The 23687-nt window shown below is 39.2% G+C and overlaps 2 protein-coding genes across 6 annotated transcripts in view; one reads left to right on the forward strand and one right to left on the reverse strand.

Annotated features, from left to right (window-relative positions):
- Acbd5 (acyl-CoA binding domain containing 5) overlaps positions 1-20171 on the forward strand; it is a 67136-nt gene extending 46965 nt beyond the window's left edge. For all 4 annotated transcript variants that reach the window (XM_029562931.1, XM_029562932.1, XM_008831752.3 and 1 more), the window contains 5 exons: positions 6211-6475; positions 7704-7903; positions 14558-14599; positions 14957-15066; positions 18050-20171. In XM_029562931.1, coding sequence (XP_029418791.1) covers positions 6211-6475; positions 7704-7903; positions 14558-14599; positions 14957-15066; positions 18050-18062 — 630 coding nt within the window. In that variant the 3' untranslated portion in view covers positions 18063-20171. The remainder of the gene's footprint in view (positions 1-6210; positions 6476-7703; positions 7904-14557; positions 14600-14956; positions 15067-18049) is intronic.
- A 302-nt stretch (positions 20172-20473) lies between these two features.
- Mastl (microtubule associated serine/threonine kinase like) overlaps positions 20474-23687 on the reverse strand; it is a 47491-nt gene continuing 44277 nt past the window's right edge. For both annotated transcript variants that reach the window (XM_008831757.3, XM_017797819.2), the window contains exon 12: positions 20474-23586. In XM_008831757.3, the coding sequence (XP_008829979.2) occupies positions 23429-23586 (158 nt within the window). In that variant the 3' untranslated portion in view covers positions 20474-23428. The remainder of the gene's footprint in view (positions 23587-23687) is intronic.

The following is a 23687-nucleotide window of genomic DNA, read 5'->3' on the forward strand; positions in this document are numbered from 1 at the left end:
TTTGGTCTTTTTGAGACAGGGTCTCCCTGTAGCCCCAGCTGTCCTGGAACTCACTATGTAGGCCAGGCTGGCCATGAACTCACAGAGATCCACCTGCCTCTGCCTCCTGAGTGCTGGGATTAAAGGTGTGCACCACCACACCCAGCTATAATTTTCTGTTTTTTGAGATAGGGTCTTACTATGTATTGCTCGCTGGTCAAGAGCTCAATATGTAGACCAGGCTGATCTTGAAACTCTCAGAGATCTGCCTCTCTCTGCTGGGATTAAAGGCATGAGCCACCATACCTGGCCCCCATTATAATTTGTCGTATTTGTATTGTGTAAGTATTCTGGGCTGGTAGAATGGAGATGCAGAGGATAAACTTTTTAATCAAGGGGTTGGAAAGCTGGCTCATGTGGTTAAGAGTGAGTACTGCTCTTGCAGGGGACCTGAGTTCAGTTCCCAGCACCATTGTCAGCTCACAACTGCCTGTGACCACCTGCAGCGGCTCTGACATCTTCTGGTCTCCAAGGGCACTGTACTCAAACTTACACTTAAAAGTAGAAATAAAAGCTGGGTGTGGTGGCGCACACCTTTGATCCCAGCACTTGTGAGGCTGAGACAAATCTCTGTGAGATGGAGGTTAGTTTGGTTTACATAGGGTGTTCCAGGCTGGCTGGGGCTACAGGGAGACCCTGTCTTAAAAAATAAAAGTAAAATAAAACCGATTAACCAAACAAAAAATCTTTTATAGAAAAAAATTCTCAAATTTCATTTAAGATTCAGTATTGAAAGACACACACACAAAAATATATGATTCTGTTTCTTCTTTAGCCACTTTTTGGTAGTGATGAGAGTGATTTTCGACAATTGTATTTCTGTTTGACATTTTCATGTCCTCTTATAATTTTTCCTTTAGCTCTATTCTAATACAGCTCAGCATGTCTTACAAAGAAAATCGTTTAAGTTTTGCCTCCCTAAAATCATGTTTTTAACCTTTTTTTTCAAGACAGGGTCTTGCTGTGTAGCCTAGGTTGGCCTTGAACCTTGAACTTACAGTGATCTTCTTCCTCTGTCTCCTGAATGGTAAATTACAGGCACATGTCAATTAAATTTACTTATTAATTTTCTCAGATTTTAAAAACACATGCATAAAGTATTTGTTAACTGAGGTTGAACCTAAATGAGTAGCACAGATGCGAAGAGTATTGGTAGCGAATCCAAACTCAGAATAAGCTGAAATCAGTGAAAAATGAAAATGAAAAGTGATGTACCTCAGTTGCTAGAGAGCTTACCTAGCATCACCATGTTAAAACCGCCTGAAATCTCAGCACTGGGAAAGTGGAGGCAGGAAGATCAAAAGTTCAAGGTTATCCTCAGGTACACAGGGAGTTGGAAGCCAGTCTGGGTACATGAGACCCCGTTTCAAGAAAAGAAGGAAAAGAAAATGAAAAATGATAAAAGTCTAGATTCCCTTTATTTTCTTCTTTAAAAAAGGATTTGTTTGGAGAGTGTTGGTGCAAGGTCAGGACTGGTCAGGGATCAATCTCAGCACATATTTAGCTGCTAAATACTATTTGGTAGAATTTGGCTCCTTCTAATTTAGTAGCTCCTGTTTTCTCTAAAAGTCATTTAAACTACTGAAACCCTTCTGGGTCCTCTGCTTGACCTGGAGCTTACTGACTAACTAGACAAGCTGGCCAGCAAGCTCTAGATCCTTCTCCCAGCCTATGAATATCCTCTTCTATGTGTCAGTTAAGTATGGCCCCTACCTACCACATAGAGGACTTAGTATTTTCCAAAATTTTTGCTACATATTTTGTTGCAATAATGTCTTTGAAATAATATTATAAGCTGGGCCTTGTGGCATGTGCCTTTATTCCAAGCATTTCAGAAGGCAGAAGCAGGAGAATTTCTGTGAGTTCAAGGCCAGCCTTGTCTAAGTAGCAATTTCTAGGTCAGCCAGGACTACATAGTTGAGACCTTGTCTCAAATCAAAACTAAACCACATCAAAATAATATAATATGATATCTAGGATTTACTTCAAAATAACTTACTGGGCTAGGCTGGGCAGTTCGTGAAAGGAATGACCCTGAAGTAATGTTAAAACGAGGTGATTAGTACTTTCGTTTTTCCTTTTGAGACAGGGTTTTGCTATACGTTCTGGGCTGGCTTGAGACTTACAGTGTGGACCAGGCTAGCATTGAACTCCCAGAGATCTGCCTCCTGAGTGCTGAGATTAAGGTCTGGGTCACCATGCCTGGGAATGGTTAATATTCTTAACTGGGAGATGAATTAGAAAATTTCCATACTAAAACAGTTAAAATGGAGTGTTAGGATTGTGTGTGGATATTTTCTTTGTATTTATTTTCTTTTTTAAAAAATTAAAAAAAATTTATTATTTTTATGTGTATGCATGTATTGCCTGCATGTAGGTAAGTGCACCCGTGTCGTGCAATGCCTGAGGAGGTCAGAAGAGGCTGTCAGATCCCCTGGGACTGGAGTTAGAGATAGTTGTTAGCTGCCTTGTGGGTGCTGGGATTCAAACCCGGGTCTTCTGCAAGAACAGCCAGTGTTCTTAACCGCTGAGCCATCTCTCTAGCCCCTGTATTGTATTTTCTAACCAGTGTTGCTTTTGTTTTTCCCTTCTTTATGGAATATTGCATTGAATTGTGTACTATATTATCAAAGGAGTTTCCATTGCTTTAGATCCTTAGGATTTTTAGTATTACTTACTCTTTTTTTTTTCTTTTTATTTATTTATTTTTGGTTTTTTTGAGACAGGGTCTCCCTGTAGCCCCAGCTGTCCTGGAACTCACTATGTAGACCAGGCTGGCCTTGAACTTACAGAGATCCGCTTGCTTCTGCCTCCTGAGTGCTGGAATTAAAGGTGTGCGCCACCATGCCTGGCATTTTTCTTTTTATTTTATGTGTATGAGTGTATTGTCTGCATGTATGTGAGTGCACATGTGTTGTGCAGTGTAGCAGAGTTCAGAAGAGGGCTTCAGATTCCCTTGGAACTAGAGTTAAGGATGGTTCGTAGCCGCCATGTGTGTGTGCTGGGAATTGAACCTGGGTCCTCTGCAAGAGCAGTCAGTGCTCTTAACTGCTGAACCATCTCTCCAGCACCAGCATTACTTATTCTTACTATTTATTGTTTATTTTAGATTTTTACTTAATTTGTTTATTTATTTATTTATTTATTTATTTTTTGGTCTCTCTTTTTTTTTTTTTGAGACAGGGTTTTCCTGTAGCCATAGCTGGTTTGGATTTACTATGTAGAACAGGCTGGCCTCAAACTCACTGAGAGCTGCCTGCCTCTACCTCCTGAGTGCTGAGATTAAAGGTGTGTGGTACTACACCTGACTAGTTATTGTTTATTTTGCCTCCAAACTACTTCAGTGTATTACCCATTGAGGTTTGTAGCCTGTTGGCTGAATATGTGCTTCTCAGTTGCTGCTGTAACTGGTGGTCTGCAGACAGTCCTGAGAGTAACATGGAGATCTGAGCAGCTGGAGTGGTACCAGCATTTGCAGTGTCGGGGGACTGACATTCATTGGTTTCACCCTCCTTCTGCTTTCATTAAATAATTTTGTCATCTGTTATACTGAGAAGGCAGAAAAAGAAAAGTTGTTACTTTGTTTACACCTTGACACCTTCTTTATTTTTTTGACTTTCTTTTAAGAGAGGGCCTCACTGTGGCTTCCCACCTCAGGGGCCATGCACTGTCATGTCTGTCTAATATGGTGTTGGGATTTTATTAGTTTGATGTTCATATTTGTTCTTACTGTTGGCTTGGGGCCTTGTGCATGGTAAACGTGCTTGTCTGCCACTAGTCCTTGACACTCAGCTTGTTGGTTTTACGCCCCTCCTGTCCAATCTGTGCCACTTTTCTTCCTATCTCAGTAGCTGATGTGTTCTTCCTTTTTTATTTTTTTAAATTTTATTTTAATGTTATGTATATGCATGTATTGCCTGCATGAAGGTAAGTGCACCCATGTCATGCAATGCCCGTGGAGGTCAGAAGAGGCTGTCGGATCCCCTAGGACAGGAGTTATGGACAGTTTTTAGCTGCCATGTAGGTGCTGGGATCTGAACCCAGGTCTTCTGCAAGAACAACCAGTGTTCTTAACTGCTGAGCCATCTCTCCAGCCCCGTGTTCTTCCTTTTTAAGGCCAATTTCTCTACTTTGTGCCCTGTTACTTCCTACCTTTCTAGGAATTTTCTGCTTTATGGAACATCTCTTTATTGGGGTTGGTCTCTTCCAGTTCTTTCTTCAGCCATGTACATATTCATATCCTTTAACCTTCTCGTATCCTCTAACACTCTTCTTCACGTGGCTTTTTGTTTGTTGTATGCATTGATTTATTCATTTTTTTCAGTCAGATTCCTGCCATACATGACTCTGTTACATTGCTGTTAATTTCAAAGGATGCTTTATACTTCCTGTTACTTAAAATATAACTAGATGATATTAGCCACTCTCTCCTTGAAACTATTTTACTGTTATCTCTTTTAACAGTTTTTGTTTAACCTCTTATACACTACTTGAATTTTCATTTGTTTGTTTTTGAGACAAGGTCTTATTATATAGGCCTAGTTGGCCTGGAACTTGCTATGGAGACCAGGTTGGCCTTAGAACTCCCAGAGATCTTCCTGCCTCTGCCTCCAGAGTGCTGGGATTAAAGGCATGCCTCCCCATGACCAGCCCTCTTAAATTACCTGTGGGTTTCCTCTCTGAGTTCTCCTTTTCCTGTTGATCCTGAATTTATTTTTCAGGAACATGGTGCTAGTTACTGCTTCTTTGGTTTCAGCCATCACTTAACAGGTTGATGACTATCCAAGTGAGAAATTCAGTTTTCTCTCTTCTGAATTCCAATTGCTTTATATTCTGCCTAGGGACCTCAATTTTAACTTACCTGTATCTGTACTATTATCTCTCCCCAGAACTTTCCTCTCCTTTACTCTCCATGTTCAGTTTTCGAAACCAACATGATTTTTTGGAGGTTATCAAATCATCATCTATCCTAGCTACTCTGCTGGTCATTAACCTTTGACTTTGTTTATATTCAGCATGTACTTATAGACTTGTTCTTTGCAGATGTTAAAGTTTTTTTTACTTATTTATTTTTATGTATATGAGTATTTGTAAGTGCACCACCATATGTGCCTGGTGCTTGTGGAACCCAGAAAAGAACATTGGAACTGCTGGAACTGGAATTAAGGTTGGGTGTTAGCTGCCCTGTAGGTGCTGGGAACTGAACCTGAGTCCTCTGCAAGAACAGCAAGTACTCTTAGACTGCTGAGCCATCTCTCTAGCCCCTCTTAGTCAAAGTTTTATCATTTCTTTTAGGAAACCTGTCCTGATCAAGCCTCTACCCAACTCCAATTTGGTGGAGTTCTGTAGTATCTTGTATATTGTTCTTTGTAAATCTCATCAAACAATATGGTAACAGTCTTCTTTGACTTCCTTTCTAAAGGTGTATGCATTTTGAAGGCAAAGATTCTCTTTTCTTTCTTTTTTTTAAAAAAATATTTTATTATTTTTATTTTATGTGTATGAGTGTATTGCCTGCATGTATGTGAGTGCACCTGTGTCGTGCAGTGCTGCGGAGGTCAGAAGAGGGCTTCGGATTCCCCTGGAACTGGAATTAAGGACGATTTGTAGCCGCCATGTGGGTGCTGGGAATCGAACCCAGGTCTGGGAATCGAACCCAGGTCCTCTGCAAGATCAGTCAGTGCTCTTAACCAATGAGCCATCTCTCCAGCCCCAGATTCTCTTTTCTTATAGTATGCCTAGAGTTCAGTATTGAAACAAAGATAAACATAGAAATTGTTTCTTGGGTGAGTGAAGAAGCCTCACTTTCTGATCATAGAGAAAATAATTTCTGTCTCAGTTATTTCTTGCATATGGGACGCTACATATAAATGGAAGAATTTTTTAAGAAAAAGAATTATTTTGCAGTAACATGAAAGACTGCTTTTAGAAAAACAGTATTTCTGACTGGGCGTGGTGGCCTTTAATCCCAGCACTCCGGAGGCAAAGGCAGGTGGATCTCTGTGAGTTGGAGGCCAGCCTGGTCTACATAGTGAGTTTCCAGGACAGCTGGGGCTACAGGGAGACCCTGTCTCAAAAAAACCAAAAAAAAAAAAAAAAAGAAAAAGAAAAACTATTTCTGTTATTGATATATAATTTGTATTCATAACTATTGTCACCTTTAATTTGTAGTCTTTAGACAACTTTATGTCAAACAATGGACGATATCAGCATTACCTGGGTGGTGCTCCCAGCCAGCACTTGGAAAATGCTGGTTTTCATGAAGATGCCCACATATCTCTTGGAAATGGCAACTTTGGGAGTATGCAGATGGTAGCTGTTGAAGGAAGAGGTGAAGTAAAGCATGGAGGAGAAGATGGCAGAAGTAACAGTGGAGCGCCACATTGTGAGAAGCGAGGTGGAGAAAATGAGGACTTCTCTGTCAGAAGAGGGAGAGGTGTGTCTATCTCCCCCCCCCTTCCTTCCTTCCTTCCTTCCTTCCTTCCTTCCTTCCTTCCTTCCTTCCTTCCTTCCTACCTTCCTTCCTTCCTTCCTTCCTTCCTTTTGAGGTTTTTGAGACAGAGTCTCATTGTGTAGTTCTGGCTGACTTAGAGTTTCTAATCAATCGTTCTGGCTGTGGCTGCCAAGTGCTAGAGTTACAGGCATGTGCTCTATTCCCTATTTATTTGTTAATCTTTTGTGCAGTATTCTTTTTTTTTAAGAGTAGATCATTTGTTGCCAGGCGTGGTGGAGCACGCCTTTAATCCCAGCACTCAGGAGGCAGAGGCAGGTGGATCTTTGTGAGTTGGAGGCCAGCCTGGTCTACATTACATAGTAAGTTCCAGGACAGCTGGGGTTACAAGGAGCCCCTGTCTCAAAAAAGACAAAAAAACCAAAAACCAAAACAAAAAAAGTGTGTGTGTGTGTGTGTGTGTGTGTGTGTGTGTGTTTATGCTACAGCATAAATGTTGAGGTCAGAAAACAACTTGTAGGAGTTGGTTTTCTACTCTCTGGGTCCTGTGCGTTGAACTCAGATCATCAGGCTTGTAGACCAGGCTGGCCTTTATCTCACAGAGATCTGCTTGCCTCTGCCTCCTGAGTCCTGGGATTAAAGGCATGTACCACCACAGCAAGCTTAGTGTAGCTTTTAATATTTTAAAGACAAGCAAGTGAGGGGCTGGAGTGATAGCTCAGTGGTTAAGAGTACTGACTGTTCTTGCAAAGAACCTGGGTTTCGTTTTGAGCACCCACACGGCAGGTAGCATTCGTCCGTGACTCCAGTTCCAAGGGAATCCCAACGCTGTCCTCTGACTCTGTAGGTATTGCACAGCATGGGTGCACTTACATTCATACAGGCAATACACTCATACACATAAAATAAAAAATATTTAAAAAAAGACAGTGAAGTGTTTCCAGTTTTGTTACCTTTTTAAAGAGTATTTGAACATGTGAGGAATTATATACACATGCTCATATATTAGTAAATTGTATACAGTCTTCCCCTAAAGTTCTAGAATACATCAATATAAATAGAAGTTTATGTCTTTCTTTAATCCTGAGGTTTTATTTTATGTGCTTCCTGATCACTTTTCCTTTACTTTGGACATTTACACATTACAAAATTAATAATGACTTTCTACTTTTAAAGAAATTTTATTTATGACTAACTTCACTTTCTTAAATAGGGCATAGAATGCCACATTTGGGTGAAGGAGCCAAAGGTCGCCAAGTAGGAAGTGGAGGGGATGGAGAACGTTGGGGCTCAGATCGAGGGTCCCGAGGCAGCCTCAATGAGCAGATTGCTCTAGTGCTCATCAGATTGCAGGAGGACATGCAGAATGTCCTTCAGAGACTTCATAAACTGGAGACACTCACTGCTTCCCAGGTAAGCTACAGAATTTGTCTATTCAGTATCTTCTCTTTGTTGATGCTATAAGGTAATATATAACCTGTTATTGATCAGATTTGCAGAATCATACTTTCACATGTTGTCACAAATTTTAGTAATTTTTATTAACAATAAAAAGAACTACTTTTGGAAAATAATCAAGACTGACTTGAAAGGTAAGATAAAAATTTTTAGAGTGTAAAATTTAGCAATACAAAGAGAGAGAGATACAGCTGTGGCTTAGCATGTACACGGTCCTGGGTTCAGTCAGCACTGAAAGGAAAAAATGAGAGCACTGGAATTACAGAGTGGATACCTGAAAATAGAAGAAAAATTTCTGGTAAACACTGAAGTTTAAAGAATAGAAACTTCTACCAGTGCCTAACAGTTCATTATTAGAGATTCATTATTAAAGAGTCATTCCTTTATACTAAATACTGTCTTCTATTTGTATTCTTTTAAAAATGCTGGTTAGGGGCGTGGTGGTGCACACCTGTAGTCCCAGCACTTGGGAGGCAGAGGCAGGCGGATCTCTGTGAGTTCAAGGCCAGCCTGGTCTACGTAGTGAGTTTCAGGACAGCTGGGGCTACAGGGAGACCCTGCTTCAAAAAGACAAAAATAAAACAAACAAAAAATGCTGGTTAGAGGTAAGATGTTAAGTTTGTACTTTTTTTTTTAACTTATTATTTTTATTTTATTTGTATGGGTGTATTGCCTGTGTGTGTGTGTAAGTGCACCTGTGTTGCACAATGCCTGCATAGGTCAGAAGAGGGCGTTGGATATCCCTGGAACTGGAGTTAGTTGCCATGTGGGTGCTGGGAATTGAACCCAGGTCCTCTTCAAGAGCAGCCAGTGCTCTTAACTGCTGAGCCATCTTTCCAGCCCAAAGCTGCTAATTCTTAAGTGTAAATTAGTTTTAGTATCAGAAATTTAAAGCCAGAGATTAATGTAAAGTGATTGTTTGATCTTCACTGTCTTTTTGCCAAGGATATATCATCCAAGGATGTTAAATTAAACCCTTGAAAAGGAGGCATAGTAGGGCTGAGGGTAGAGCTTGGTGGTACCTTACTTTCTAAGGCCAAGAGTTCAATTCCTAGCACCATAAAAGAGAGACGATAATATAACTATTCATTTGCAAAAGCTCAAGCAGAACCCACACATCCTAGGCTACTGGTCTTCCCCTTATGGCAGATTGCTATCCTTTGATGAGTAAAGTTGTCTCTAGAGGAAGAACTAAAAGGGGGAAAGGGTTCTCAGGAAGAGATGGTATAACTCACTTACAGTGTTGACTGGGCTTAGCTACAGATGTTTAAGATGCTTACTAGTGATCATCCCCATTTTTCTCTGGACTTATCCCTCTTTAATTAACATTGATTGGAGATAGAGAATAAAGGGGCACTGGGCATGACTGAGCTAATTCAAACATCCTATGACATCAAGTCATTATGCTGTAACTGATGTTAAGAAGAATTGGTAGTATTCATCTGTATTTCCCATCTCTGAGGAGACTGAGGCTAGAATCATGAGTTTTGGGGCAGCCTGGACTATATAGCAAGAGCTTGTCTTAAAAAAAAAAAAGCTCAGGCCAAAACTATTAAAAAATTTTTGATGGGAGGTTTGGGTCATAGATTTTACTGACTCAGTATCCTTAATGTGGAAATCCAAAATCAGAAATGTTCCAGAATTCAAAACCTTTTGACTATAATCTCAGCCATGAAAAAGGTACTCAAAAATTTTCAGATTTTGGGAGCATTTTGGATTTTTGGTTCTCTGATTAGGGATGCTCAACCATGTATTGAATAAGATTTTTTTTTTTTTTTAAAATTAACCTCAACAGGCTGGGCTTGGTGGCACACACCTTTAGTCTCAGCACTCTGGAGGCAGAGGCAGGTGGATCTGTGAGGTCAAGGCCAGCCTGGTTTACATAGTGAGTTCTAGGCCAGCTGAGGCTATCTCAAAAAGACCAAAAAACAAATAAAAACATTAATTGCAACAATGGGGATGGGTACTTTGGATGTGGCCAAGTGTTATGTACAGCACTTGCCTAGAGGAACAAAGCTTTGTTGGCTTTTCAGCACTGTAAACAAACAAATCAGTAATTCTTTATTTTAATCTAATAGCAATAGAATGATGACATTATTAGACTTTTTTCTGCATGAGTAGAAGTTATATAAAGCTACTATACATACACACACAAATTTTAAAGTTAAATGTATATGTGTGTATACATTTGTATGCATGAGTGCAGTGCCTGTAGAGGCCAGAAGAGGGCATCACATATCTCTTCTATTGGAGTTACAGGTGGTTGTGAGCGACATGTCCCACCTGGGTTCTGGGACCGAAATAGGGTCTTCTGTTAAAAGCCTTATTCATTCTTAACCACTAAGCCATCTCTTCAGCCCCCTGGATAAATCTCTTCAAAGTAAAAAAATTATGCTGTTAATTATACAGATAGTGGTAGTTCTTATCTGTAAGCAGGGGTCTTTAAGAATCTATTGCATTTATTGTTTAGAAAAACATTTATTGCTTCTTTTAGTACTTGCAATTTGACCCAGGCATTTGTTAGTAGTTGTTGCTTTAGTGAAGAATTATTATTATTATTATTATTTTCTTTTTGGTCTTTTTGAGACAGGGTCTCCCTGTAGCCCCAGCTGGCTTGGATTCACTATGGAGACCTGGCCCTCTAACTCACAGAGATCCACCTGCCTCTGCCTCCCGAGTGCTGGGAGGCCACCACGCCTGGCCTAAGGATTATTTTTATCTGTTCTTAGAGAAATGTGACCCAAGATAAATCATTAGATATCTAAGAGCCCCCACTCTTTTTTTTTTTTTTTTTTTTTTTTTTTGATACAGGGTCTCCCAGTAGCCCCAGCTGGCCTGGAACTCACTATGTAGTCCAGGCTGGCTTTGAACTCACAGAGATCTGCCTGCCTCTGCCTCCCGAGTGCTGGGCTTAAAGGTGTGTGCCACCACGCCCAGCACCCCCACTCTTTTATTTATTTATTTTTTTTCAAGTTTTTTTGTAGCCCTGGGTAGCTTGGAGCTCATCATCCTCCTACCTCTGTTGTCCAGGCACTAGGATTACAAAGTTTGCCTCTCACACCTGGCTAGGAGCCCACTTTTCCAAGTGTACCCTTTATTGCATTTAGTCTGAGAAGTCGTGCCATATTTAAATTTCTTGGTTTAGTATTATTGCACATTACTACACCTAACGACATGAGAACCATTAACTCTTAATCTTTAACCTTGGCATTCTGTACTAGAACTGCAACATGCTATCTAACAGCTTAGTGCTCTGTAAGGACCAACACTACATCCAAAGGCAGCTAATTTAGTTTCACATAAGCTACAGTCATACTGGGCTTCTAGAAATAATATTCCCCACAACAAAGAAATTTAAAAAAATCTTCTCTCACCCCGACCTTCCTTCACTACTGTTTCCTGAGCTTGCCAGTGGGTTCTATCTTCTTCTGGGGTGAACTTGCTAATATTTCTGTTCAGAAGGCTACTCCCAAATTAGCCACAATTTGTGCCTTCTTCCACCACACAACGTACAATTGCTTGCAAACCTCCTTTTCTGACGTGTCCCGTGATAGCATTTATTACCACCTGATATGCTGTACATTTCCCTACTTTCTTATTATCTGTACTTCTATTTTAGTTTTGGCTCCTTAGTCTATCTTTAGGCCCACAATAGTGATTTGTACATGATAGATGCCCAGTAAACATTAAAAAAATAGTATGTTGGGCTGTGCGTGGTGGTATATACCTTTAATCACACTGGGGAGGCAGAGGCAGGCAAATCTCCCTGCGTTCGAGGCCAGCCTGATCTACATAGCGAGTTCCAGGCCAGCTGGGGTTATAAGGAGACCCTGTATCAGAAAGACAAAAAAAAAATCTTAAATTTGTTCGAGAAGCTCATAAATGTATGCAATGTATTTTGATTACACTCTCCTGCCCTACTCCCCCGACAACATACACCCCTCCCAACTTCATGTCCTCTTTTTAAAAAAAATACTTTTATCATTTCTATTTTATGTGTATCCATGTATTGCCTGTATGTATGTAAGTGCACTGTGTCGTGCAATGCATGCAGAGTACAGAAGAGACTGTTGGAGCTGCTGGAACTGGAGTTATGGACAGTTGTTAGCTACTTTGTGGATACTGGGGTTCAAACCCAGGTCTTCTGCAAGAACAGCTAGTGCTCTTAACCACTGAGCCATCTCTCCAGCCCCACTTCTTTCTTTCCAGAGGTTTATTTTTGATTGTGTATCTGTGTGGGGGTATGTGCACATATGAGTGGAGTGCCCAAGGAGGCTAGAGAGATTCCCTGGAACTGGACTTAACAGGCAGTTGTGAACCACCGTGTGGGTGTTGGGAACTGAACCTGGGCCCTCCAGAAGAGCAGTAAGTGCTCTTAACTGCTGAGTCATCTCTTCAGTTCCTTCTGTTTTTTATTCCCCTCAATTAACTTAGTGAATTCAGTTAGTGCTGCCCATATGCACATGGATGTGACCATCATCAGAGCACAGGCTGCTTACTGTTGACCACATTCCCAAAGAACAGTGGCTGCCCCTCTTGAAGCCACTGTCAGCTGCCAGGCTGCTCTGAGGTCATGAGTGCAGCAGCCATGGCAGGTCCAGAAGACAGCATTTCACAATACTCCTCTCCATCCCCAAGCTCTTACATTCCTTATGTCCCTTCTTCCGAGATGTTCCCTGACATATAGCTGTCCTATTTAGGACTGAGCACTCACAGGCACTTATTCTCAGCAGTAACCCCTACCTACCACAGAAAGAAGCTTCTTTGAAACTGAGCAACACAGATATATGGGCATAAATGTAAATAATTAGAAGGCAGTTTGACATGTGACGAGTTAGCAAAACAACAGTAGGTTTTACCCTAGGTTCTATAACCTTTCCAGCTATGAAGTTTTGACCAGGTTTATAGCACTAGGCATAGATTAGCCTCCTTAAAGCAGGTCTCAAAGCTAATTACAAAATGGTAGGTCATCCTATGTAGCAGTAGAGGACATGTTTTGCTTGTCTCGTCAGTATTGTGATATGCAGGGTCCAGTGCTGGGTAAGACCGTTGATGTCTTTTCTCCCCCCAGTGACCTGCATAGCACCTTCTGTTACTATGAAAGCTAGCCAGCAGGGAGGAAGTTTCCAGGTTAGTTCTAGATTTATTTCTCTTTGTCGTATATTGCATGATTTCATTAATCATTCTATTTAAGATTATAGTAAGTGCAGAAACTGGAATAAGATGTTTCTAATAACTAACTGAGGAAACTTGTCTTTGGAATGAGCCAAATTAAAATCTAGATTTCCTAAATTAAAATTTCAGCTTACTCGGTACCACATCCCATTTAATACAATGCACACTGACAATTCATTTCCCATATCACATGTCTCATGCTATAACTTGTCATTGGTCCTTGAGAGAGTTCTCGGAGTTGATTATAGTCTTTTGGTTGATAATAAGGTTACAGTTCTCAAAAATTTGTAAATTGATAGTATGTATAGAACTATTAAGAAAAGCTGAATAGTTAATAAGACTAAGAATTGAAGCTGGGGGTGGTGGCACACGACTTTAATCCCGGCACTGGGGAGGCATAGGCAGGTGGATCTCTGAGTTCAAGGCCAGCCTGGTCTACATAGTGAGTTCCAGGCCAGCTGGGGCTACAGGGAGACCCTGTCTCAAAAAGACCAAAAAAAAAAAAAAAAGAATTGAGGTGGAAAAGTATATATAAATTGTGAAAGAATAAATAAATTAAAAAACATAATTTAGTGGGTTTTTCTGTTTTGTTTTGTTTTAACCTGAAGCAGGATCTCATATGTCCTTGGTTGGCCTCAGTGTAATCAAGGATGACCTTGACCATCTGATCCTCCTGCCTTTATCTCCTGAGTGCTGGTTATGTGGTTCTGGGGATTAAATCCAGGGCTTCATGCATTCTAGGTAAACACTCTACCCGTTGAGCTGCATCACCATGATTGAAGTTTTATTTTGGTAATTTACTAAATTTGAACTAGAAAATATAAAGTAGCTAAGGTATTTGCTTACTTTACAGGTTTAGGGATCATGTTCTTTGTTCATTGTGGGCTTTAGTGCAATCAGAATTTAACACAAAGTAGCGAGTAAATATTGTCTCTTTAAAAAATAGGAGATAGAGCCGGGCGTGGTGGCGTACACCTTTAATCCCAGCACTTGGGAGGTAGAAGCAGGCGGATCTCTGTGAGTTCAAGGCCAGCGTGGTCTACATAGTGAGTTCCAGGACAGCTGGGGCTACAGGGAGACCCTGTCTCAAAAAGACCAAAAAAAAAAAGAAAAAAAAAATAGAAAAATTACTATGTGGGGCTATGGTTGTAGCTTAGTTCTTAGAGTCCTTGCCTAGCATGCATGAGGCCTGGGGTTTGATTCCCAATACTGCATAGATCAGGTAAGGTAGCTTATACCTTTCATTCTGGTGTTCAGGACTTGGAGGCCAAGAGGATCAGAAGTTCAAGGCCGTCCTCCACTATTTAGGGAGGTGTAGGCTAGCCTGGGCTAGAGAACCTGCCTCAAAAACAAAACAAAAACAAACAACAGAGTAAAATAAAAGCATATTTTTTTCATTCTACCAAGATTGTCACTTTTCATTTGTGTTTAAAGGCAAAGTTATCATTGCAGACAAGTAATCAGCATTCCTCCCAGGTAAGACTTTGAATACATTACATTTATATTTTATGACATACTTAAGGTATTTAACTTGAGTTTTATCTTTTGGAGCATTGAATCTAAAAAAACAGACTGAGGCAGTGACCCTTTCGGTCATTGCCCATTGTCTTCTCCAGTGTTCTTCACTTCATTCTGTCTTAAGCTCTATTTCCTACAAAAAAAAAAAATTGGGTGTGTTTATTTAAGTCTTGGAAGTCTGCTTACTGAGTATATTTCCTTATTAGAAGAGAGATTTTTTTACTAATTTTAATTTTTTTAAATTATGGATTATACCTTTAAGTTTCTACCTGCAATATATTATAGATTAGTGACAAGTTTATTTTATTTTCTCAGAGACCATCTTGGTGGCCATTCGAGATGTCTCCTGGTGCATTAACTTTTGCTATCATATGGCCTTTTATTGCCCAGTGGTTGGTGCATTTATATTATCAAAGAAGAAGAAGGTAATACTATAGTCTTATAGTTTGAAGTAGTGCATAAACTCGTTTATTTTTTATTTTCATTTTATGCGTATGAGTGTTATGCCTGCATGTAAGTGCACCCATGTCGCACAATGCCAGTGGAGGATAGAGAGGCTGTCGGATCCCCTGGAACTTGCGTTATGGACAGTTGTTGGCTGCCATGTTGGTGCTGGGATCCAAACCCGGGTCTTCTGCAAGAACAGTCAGTATTCTTAACCACTGAGCCACCTCTCCAGCCCCATGCATAAACTCTTGTAACCTCTAGTAGAACTTGCAGCAGCAATTGAAGAGATAAATCCATTTTATAGACCTGTCATACTGAGCTTTCTATACTCATTCTGAGACTAAGATTGCTTTGGGAAAAGTATCTGTGGATTTCTAGGTACTCATTTTCACAGGAATATACAATGGATTTGTACACTTTTTGAAAAATTATTTTATGTTTATGAGTCTGCATGTATGTTAAGTGCACGTGTCATGCAGTGCTCACAGAGGTCAGAGGTCAGAAGTCAGTGTTGGATTTCCCTGGAACCGGAGTTACCGAGTTCTTAGTCACCAAGTGGATGCTGTGAATTGAAACTGGGTCCTCTGCAAGAGCAGCTAGTGCTCTTAACTTATGAGCCATCTTTCCAGGCTCTGTACACTTAAAAAATTTTTTTATTAATTTTATTTTCTGTGTATGAGTATATTACTTGCATGAAGGGCATCCAGGTTGTGCAATGCCCATAAATGTTAGAAGAGGGTGTCAGATCCCCTGGAACTGGAGTTATGGTCAGTCTAGCCACCATATGGGTGCTGCGAATGGAACCTGGGTCCTCTCTAAGAGCAGTTAGTGCTCTTAACTCCTGAGCCATCTCTCCAGCTGTGGATTTGTACACTTTTAAATTGTTTAAAATGAAAATAACTATAAGCATCCTAAGTTTTATAGCTAATGAAGAAACAGTGCTCTTACAGTCTGGTGTTTTTTTTAGAAAGAACTTTTAATAGAATTTCAGAAGCAGAAGTTGCTGTCTTGGTGGCATTTATCCCTTTGAAAGTCTATTTATATGTGTATTCTCTCAGTTGTTAAGTTGTAGACCTTAATTTAAATCAGTCTTTTCTCATGTAGCTGAAATTTGTATTATGATGGTGGGGTTATGATGGTGGGGTGTAGTGTTGTCTGTTTTAAATTTCTATATCCTTCATAATAGAAGAAAATGAGAACCAAATGTGTATTCATGCTAAGTTTAAGCAGTAGGATGTACACAGTAACACCAAAGGTAGGTATTTACATATTTTTGCTGAGTTTTAAAACCTTTTTCATTTAAAAAATTATTTTTTAAATTTTATTTTATTTGAGGGGTATTTGAGGTAGAGCCCAGGGCCTCATACTAAGCAAGCAATCTACCAACCCTCAAAATTCTTTTCCTGTTTACTTTGTAGAATGTTAAGAAAATCTGGAGTTGGAGGTAGAAGCATGTTGGATAAGGAAATGAGTTTTAGGCTTGAGAATATTTAGTCTGGTATAATTTAATCTCATAGTTAAAGGAATGGAGACTGCTTTGGAGGAGAATGTACTAAAGAGAACAGTCTAGATCTGTAATTATGATTTGCTGTTTGATAAGTGTATAAATTTAAAAGTAAAGGGTATTACTCATACTGTCACTGTTTAGTTGAATTAAAAAACTTACCCTTGGGGCTGGAGAGATGGCTCAGCAGTTAAGAACACTGACTGTTCTTGCAGAAGACCTGGGTTTGAATCCCAGCACCCATATGGCAGCTAACAACTGTCCATAATCCCAGTCCCAGGGGATCCAACAGCCTCTTCTGTCCTCCACAGGCATTCATTGCACAACACAGGTGCACTTACCTACATGCAGAGAGATCCACCTGCCTCTGTCTCCCCAGTGCTGGGATTAAAGGCATGTGCCACCATGCCTGGCTTTTTTCTTTTTATTTTATGTGTATGAGTGTATTGCCTGCATGTATGTGAGTGCACCCGTGTCGTGCAATGCTGCAGAGGTCAGAAGAGGGCACCAGATTGCCCCGGAACTGGAGTTAAGGATGGTTCATAGCCACCATGTGGGTTCTGGGAATTGAACCCAGGTCCTTTGCAAGAGCAGTCAGTGCTCTTAACTGCTGAGCCATCTCTGCAGCCCCTAAATACCACTTCTTGGGGCTGGAGAAATGGATTAGTTGTTAAAAGGGTGCATTGCTTTTCCTGAGGACTTTTGTTTGGTTCCCAGCACTATCGGTGGGTTACACCCACCTGTGACTCCAGCTCCAGATTTCATATCCTCTCTGGGCCTCCTTGGGAACCTGCAATCACATGCACGTGCCCTCACACAGATAACATACACATAATTAAAATAATAAAATTTCACTCCTGCCAATGAGTTGCTTAAGAATTTCTACAGAGAGGAATGAATTTGTAATGAGGCCTGTAATTCATGCAATTTGGCATCTTGAGTGAGGGAAGTTTTTGCAGATCATGTGATGGTTGTGTTCTAGTCCCTGGAAAATAAGTCTGGGTTGTTAAGCTTTTTTTTTTTTTTTTCATTTTCATAAAATTTTGAATTAATTTTCCCAAGTATTAACTGTAGAGTAGTAGCCTGTTAGAAAAGGATGAGATGTAGACAGTAAGAGGAGGAATATACATTGAAATTATTTATTAAAAACTGTTTGAGGGCTGAGATTATATAATAGCTTGCTGATATAGTATAGCATATGAAAGGCCTTGAGCACCATCAATCAATAAATGAATAGATACATAAAAACTGTTTGATAATTTCAACACCTGTAATTACATCTTTTCTGCAGGCTAAGTCACATGAGGTAATTTCATAAGTATCACTTATAATTTTACAGGTTTATCTTAAATTTGAATATTGTGTTATTGTCCAGAGAATTCTTTGGTATGACTGTGCTTCGTATTCAGGTTGCATTTATACTTACAGAAAATTGGTTTTTACTTTCTTTTTTTAAGAAAACTAAACTGAAGAAAATGGCATTTTACTCAAGAAGACAGCTGGGCCTGGGTGACCTAAGAAATGAAATGGATTGTGGAATTCACAAAAAAATCTCAGTTTGTGATGATTACATTTTTTTTTCGTCCAGTAGTTTGGTTTATATGCATACATATTCTTTTGCACTACACAAATGGTAACATTTTAAGGACTAATATTGCTGATACTTGAACAATCAATCTCAACTAAGTTATAAACAGCATATATAGATTTACTCTACTTTTGAGGTTGAAGTACATTAAGTTATTAATTACTGTTTAGTAACATGTTTACCTGATTATTTCCTATAGAGAAATATAAGCTGCTTTTCCAAGGCACAATTGTTGATTATGACATCAGATTTATAAGTATTTTTACTTTTCTAAATTAAATATAAGGCGGAAAACCAGGAATGAGTTTTAAATGAGGCTACATCAATTTTATATGAGTGATTGAATTGTCATGCCAAGTAGTAGAAAGCAGCTGGAATTCTCCGTGGTCTGCACTTAAAGTCTTGGGCTTTCACAACTCAGAGTCAGTGTTCAGGCATCATTATTGAAAATTATTGTCCTGCCAGGTGTGGTGGCCCACGCCTTTAGTCCCAGCACTAGGGAGGTAGAGGCAGGTGGATCTCTGTAAGTTCGAGGCCAGCTGAGTCTACATAGTGAGTTTCAGGCCAGCTACAGGGAGACCCTGCCTCAAAAAAAGAAAAAGAAAAAAAATCATTGTCCTTTATACTAGGCTTACTTTGTACAAATGAATCACAGATGTGACCTGCTGATGGAAATGATGAAGAGTGGGCCTAATGTAGGTTCAAAAGTATGTGCTGAGCCTACATAGATCATTAATTAGACGTTAATTGAATATACTTATTCCTTTGTAATCATTTTTTCAGGTAAGGCTACCCAGTGTCTGCTTCCTAGGGTGCTTTGAAATAAAAAATGAAAACTTACACTGTTTCTACAAAGATAACAAAAGAAAGGCATGAAGACTCCTTTTCTGCAAGTGGTAAACTACATACAGTCTAGATTCTTAACCTCTTAGTGCCTCAATTTTTCCTTTGGGGTATACTTCACAAGGGTCTTAGAAAGATTTGCCAGCTTAAAGGCCATATATGTCCACATGGTTAAGGCATGCTTAACTAATAGAAATTTAAGTTTCTTAATCCCCTTGTTAGACCAAAAGGAAAATCCTTGAAGACTGTGTTTGGAAAATCATACTTCCTGTAGTTTCCCAAACTACTGCTCACTTACATACCTTGTGCTTTAAAGATTTAATTTAAAAGCTTTATAGCGAGTAAGTTCTGTCTCCTGTAGCTCAGGCTAGCCTCTAACTTTCTGTTGCTGGGGGTCTGGAACGCCTTATATTCCTGCCTCTGCCTCTCAAATTGCTGGGATTACAGGCATGTACCATGCCTGGCTTTGTGTAGCAAATAATTTTAAGGCATTCTTGATATATGTAAGACCTTGGGTTTGGCACCAACATTGGAATGTTTTCAGTAAGAGGGAAAGAATGACTCCATCTCTAGTATGTAGGGCAGTTCTTTGAAGAAAGGAGTAAGAATATAATTTGCTTTTCCCAGACCTTTTTTTCTTTAATGTAACTTGATTTTTAAAATTTTGTATCACATCTTGACTGATTTGTCTAAAAGGATTTACAAGTACTTGCTTAAAAACAAAACAAAACTCTATCTTCTACTTATTTTCAAGAAAAAAAGCAAATAACTGGATTATATATAGAAATAAAGTTGAGACATGTGGATCAAGGGTTATTTTTAAAAAGTATGTATGAACTTGGTATCAGAAAATGATGGCTTGTCACTTATATAAATAAAATGCAAATTAAGACTGTAACCAGTTGTGATTCATTACAAGCACTCAAGGATAACTAACTCCTAAGGATAACCGTTTGTATCTTATTCCAAAATCTTACTGTATAGTTTGAAAGCAGTTTGTACATAGTTCTTGTATATAAAAGATGTAATTATAGGGTATAGTGGTAATGCTTTAAAACAGAAACCTCATTTTAAAAATTGACAGCTGTGGTTATTTTTTTAATGATCAACTTTTCTGTTTATTGTAAACCTAAATTAAAAATAAAAGGCTAATGAGAAATAACATGGTTTTTATTACTTAACTGTATTAATTATGTACAAAGATAAAATAAAATAAATAGTATAAAATCATATAAAGCAGTCCTAAAGGGTAGGAGGCATAGCTTTTCCACATGCCTAGGATGTGGGAGGCCCAAAGCTCAATCCCCAGTTCCATCAACCAACCAACCACCCCCCCAAACCCTAAATAAAGCCATATTATATGTAATTGGATTAAAAAATGAATAAAATTTAACTCATTTTTGTCATCTGAAGGGATCTGTGATTTAGGAAAAAAAAAAAAAAAAAAAAAAAAAAAAAAGAGACAGGGCTTCTATATAGCCCAGGCTGGCCTCAGACTTGAAGCAATCCTCTTGCCTCAATCTCCGAAGGACAAAGGAAAGAAATTTTAGGGTCCCACAGATGGGAAACTGGGAAGGTAAATATGTAGAGTAAGGTTTGCTTAGAGCTTTCTGGTGCTGTCCCTAGTAAAATAGGATTTGTAGCCTACCTCTAGACAGGAAGGCAGAGGACAGGAATAACCTGACCATGGTGTGCCTTCAGCTGAAACAGTGTTTCTGCCAAAGACATTCTAATTTCTTAAGGAAAAAAAAATTGTGTAAATTTCTATGAGCAACAGTTAGGATTTACAGATTCTCACTGTAAAGCCTTTGACTGACCTGGAATTTGCTATGTAGATGAGGCTGGCCTAAAACCCACCTGCATCTGCCTTCTGAGTACTGGGATTAAAGGCATGCACCATGAACACGTGGCCACAAATGAATTTTCTACTCAAGGACTCTTCTTTATTAAAAGTAAGTCCATTGTACCTTTCTCCAATCTAGTACTGTTTCAGCTTTTATCATTGTTTATTTTGTGTGTGTGTGCGTTTGTGTGTGTGCACGTGCACTCATGTGTGCACCCACGTGGTGAGAGGACAATGTGCAGAGTTGGGAGTCAATTCCCTCCTTCCACCATGTGGATCCTGGGGACTGAACTTGGGTTATCAGGCTTGGTGGCAAGTACCTTTACCCACTCAGCCATCTTGCTAACCCTAGTTTGTTCCTTAATCTGTTTTTACTAATTCTGACTCTAGAAAGTAATTAGTATTTGTGTAGTTGTGTGTTCCTGGGGATTGAACTCATGACTTTGTGCATGCTTGGCAAGTTCTGTACGTCCAGCTCCCCGATGTAGTTAATATTAATTTCCAGTATATTAATGTTTATTGTTAACCTACCCAAGGGCTTTTAATATGGCAGCACAGTGGTTTAGCCATTTGACTCCAAAGACTGTTCTTTCTACTGCTTGACAATACTATATAAAGGATGATAGACTGAATGAAAGAATTATGCTTTCAGCTTCAACGAGGGAAATGCCAGGGGCCGGTGATGGTAGGGTATGGCTTGTGCATGGATGTCATCTTCTCTGTCATTGCATTTAGTTTTGCATCCTGATAAAATGTTTGATTCCAGCCCTGGATAGATAGATGAGCAGGATCCTCTGGGTCCTCAGATCCTCAGATGGTAGAGCAAGAGGAGCCTGGATAGTGTAGAATATGCTCACAGCTTCTAGCTGCCCAGTTTAGTGCATCAGGCTGCATCATATATTTGTTCACAACAGGTTTGTTAAGCATAAGCATTATACAAGAACCTGTCATGTTAAAACAGATTTAGTCTGCCCTTGGTTAATTTATGATCTGATGGGGAAGGCAGACCCAGCTTCACCACGTCTAATCTGCCATTAAATGTAACAAATCAGCAATTAAGAAGTCCTTTCCTGTCTCATGGTGGGCTTAATAAGTTCCTATGTGAACTGATTACAAGAAATAAAGAGGAGGTACAAAAAAGAGAGCCTGTTATGACCAAGAAATGTGGAAAATATGATCTTTGGACAGTGTAGTGTCATAGGCATTCTGGGGATCACACATGCCAGGAAAGCATTCTCCTATTGAACTACACCCGTGTTCCCAAACTGACATTCTTAATCTTAAGATAATGTAAGGAGTGCTCTAAAAGATGATGAAATTGACTGTAATTATCAGTATCAGTCCTTAGGATAAATTTTCTAAATACTTAGTATTTTACTAGAAGGGGTGACTATTAGGAACATTAGTCATCATTAACATAAGCTCAGTTAAACCATTAACCCACAGATTCAGTTACATACCACTAATTATCATGGTGTGCCTTTGAATTTAACAGTTTTAAACTTATCTTTATAGACTACATTATAACTGGATGCTGACTGGGATGGTAATGGAAAGTAAAAAAACACCAGAGCCAAAGTGCAAAGGTATTTTAATACTCTTATTAGCAGAAACCTTACCTATGCTACATTTACATCTGAATTTTGCTCTTTTGTAAAGGGTTACATATGCTGAGAGCTTCCATGAATTTCATATAATACCTGAGCTGTATCTTAGTACACGCTCTTTGAAAAGAATGCTGACAATCATGTTACAGCTCTGCTGACTATATTACTATTTGTCTCTGATTATGTTAGAAATAAGACACGAAGCATGGAATTTTCTATTAAAAATGAACAGGCTATTAAAATTATGTAACACATACAACACCCAACCTTCCCAATACTATTTTAAACAAATAGGAATTGGAGAGGGAGGTACCAAAAGCAGCCAAGGCAGCAAAACTGTATCCCTAGCACAGTAAGCTAAAGCCTTGGTTCTTCTGTGTACTCCTGCACAGTCCTGGCTGGCCTCCAGTGTAGAGACCAGGCTGGCCTTGATCTTGAAATTGCACCTTTCCTCTCGTCTTGCCTCTGCCTCCTCAATATGATGATTTTAGGCGTGTGCCATCACATCTGGCCCCATCTAATTTTGAAGTTACATTCAGATTATATGTCTTGCCTAATATGACTGCCCTCAAGACCACAGTTTTATAGGCAATCATGTACAAGTAAATTACATTCAAATGCAATGGTACTTTTTCCCTAGTAACACCAAATGAATAGTAGAATGAAATCAACAGATAATAGACAAGCTTATGGCTCATTCTCTATGTATTGGTAGTGTCAGTTTATTGATAACGTTATTCTACATAAAGTGCACTGAATAAATAAAATGGAAAAAAGTGATGTTATACGCAGTTCTAAGGTTAAGATAAGTTACTGATTAATAGTTTAATTCTATAAAAACTGTTGCATACATTAATTAAAAGCTCACTGGCTTGTATCTAGAATTAAGGAACAGAACATGTAACTGTGAAGATGACCCTAATCTACAAGGTCAGATAAAAGGGACATTGATGTATTACAGACTAAATCCAGATATGGTCAGGTGCTGAGCATTGTTCCTGGCATCAAAATAGGATGTATCTGTTTCATCATCTGGTTGGGGTACAAAAGGCATAGTTTGATGCTGTAGATTTTCCCAGTCCACATCACTGAAGAGAGGATGATGTTTCAATTCTGGGGAGGAAAAATAATGTAAAACAAAATCATGTTAAGCTCTGCTTTTAGGAATTAAAAAGTGTCTCATATTTCTTGCCCTACTTTATTTACTGGTTTCA

The sequence above is a fragment of the Nannospalax galili genome, unplaced genomic scaffold (assembly GCF_000622305.1).
Source record: "Nannospalax galili isolate Female #2095 unplaced genomic scaffold, S.galili_v1.0 scaffold14, whole genome shotgun sequence".
NCBI classification, from domain to species: Eukaryota; Metazoa; Chordata; class Mammalia; order Rodentia; family Spalacidae; genus Nannospalax; species Nannospalax galili.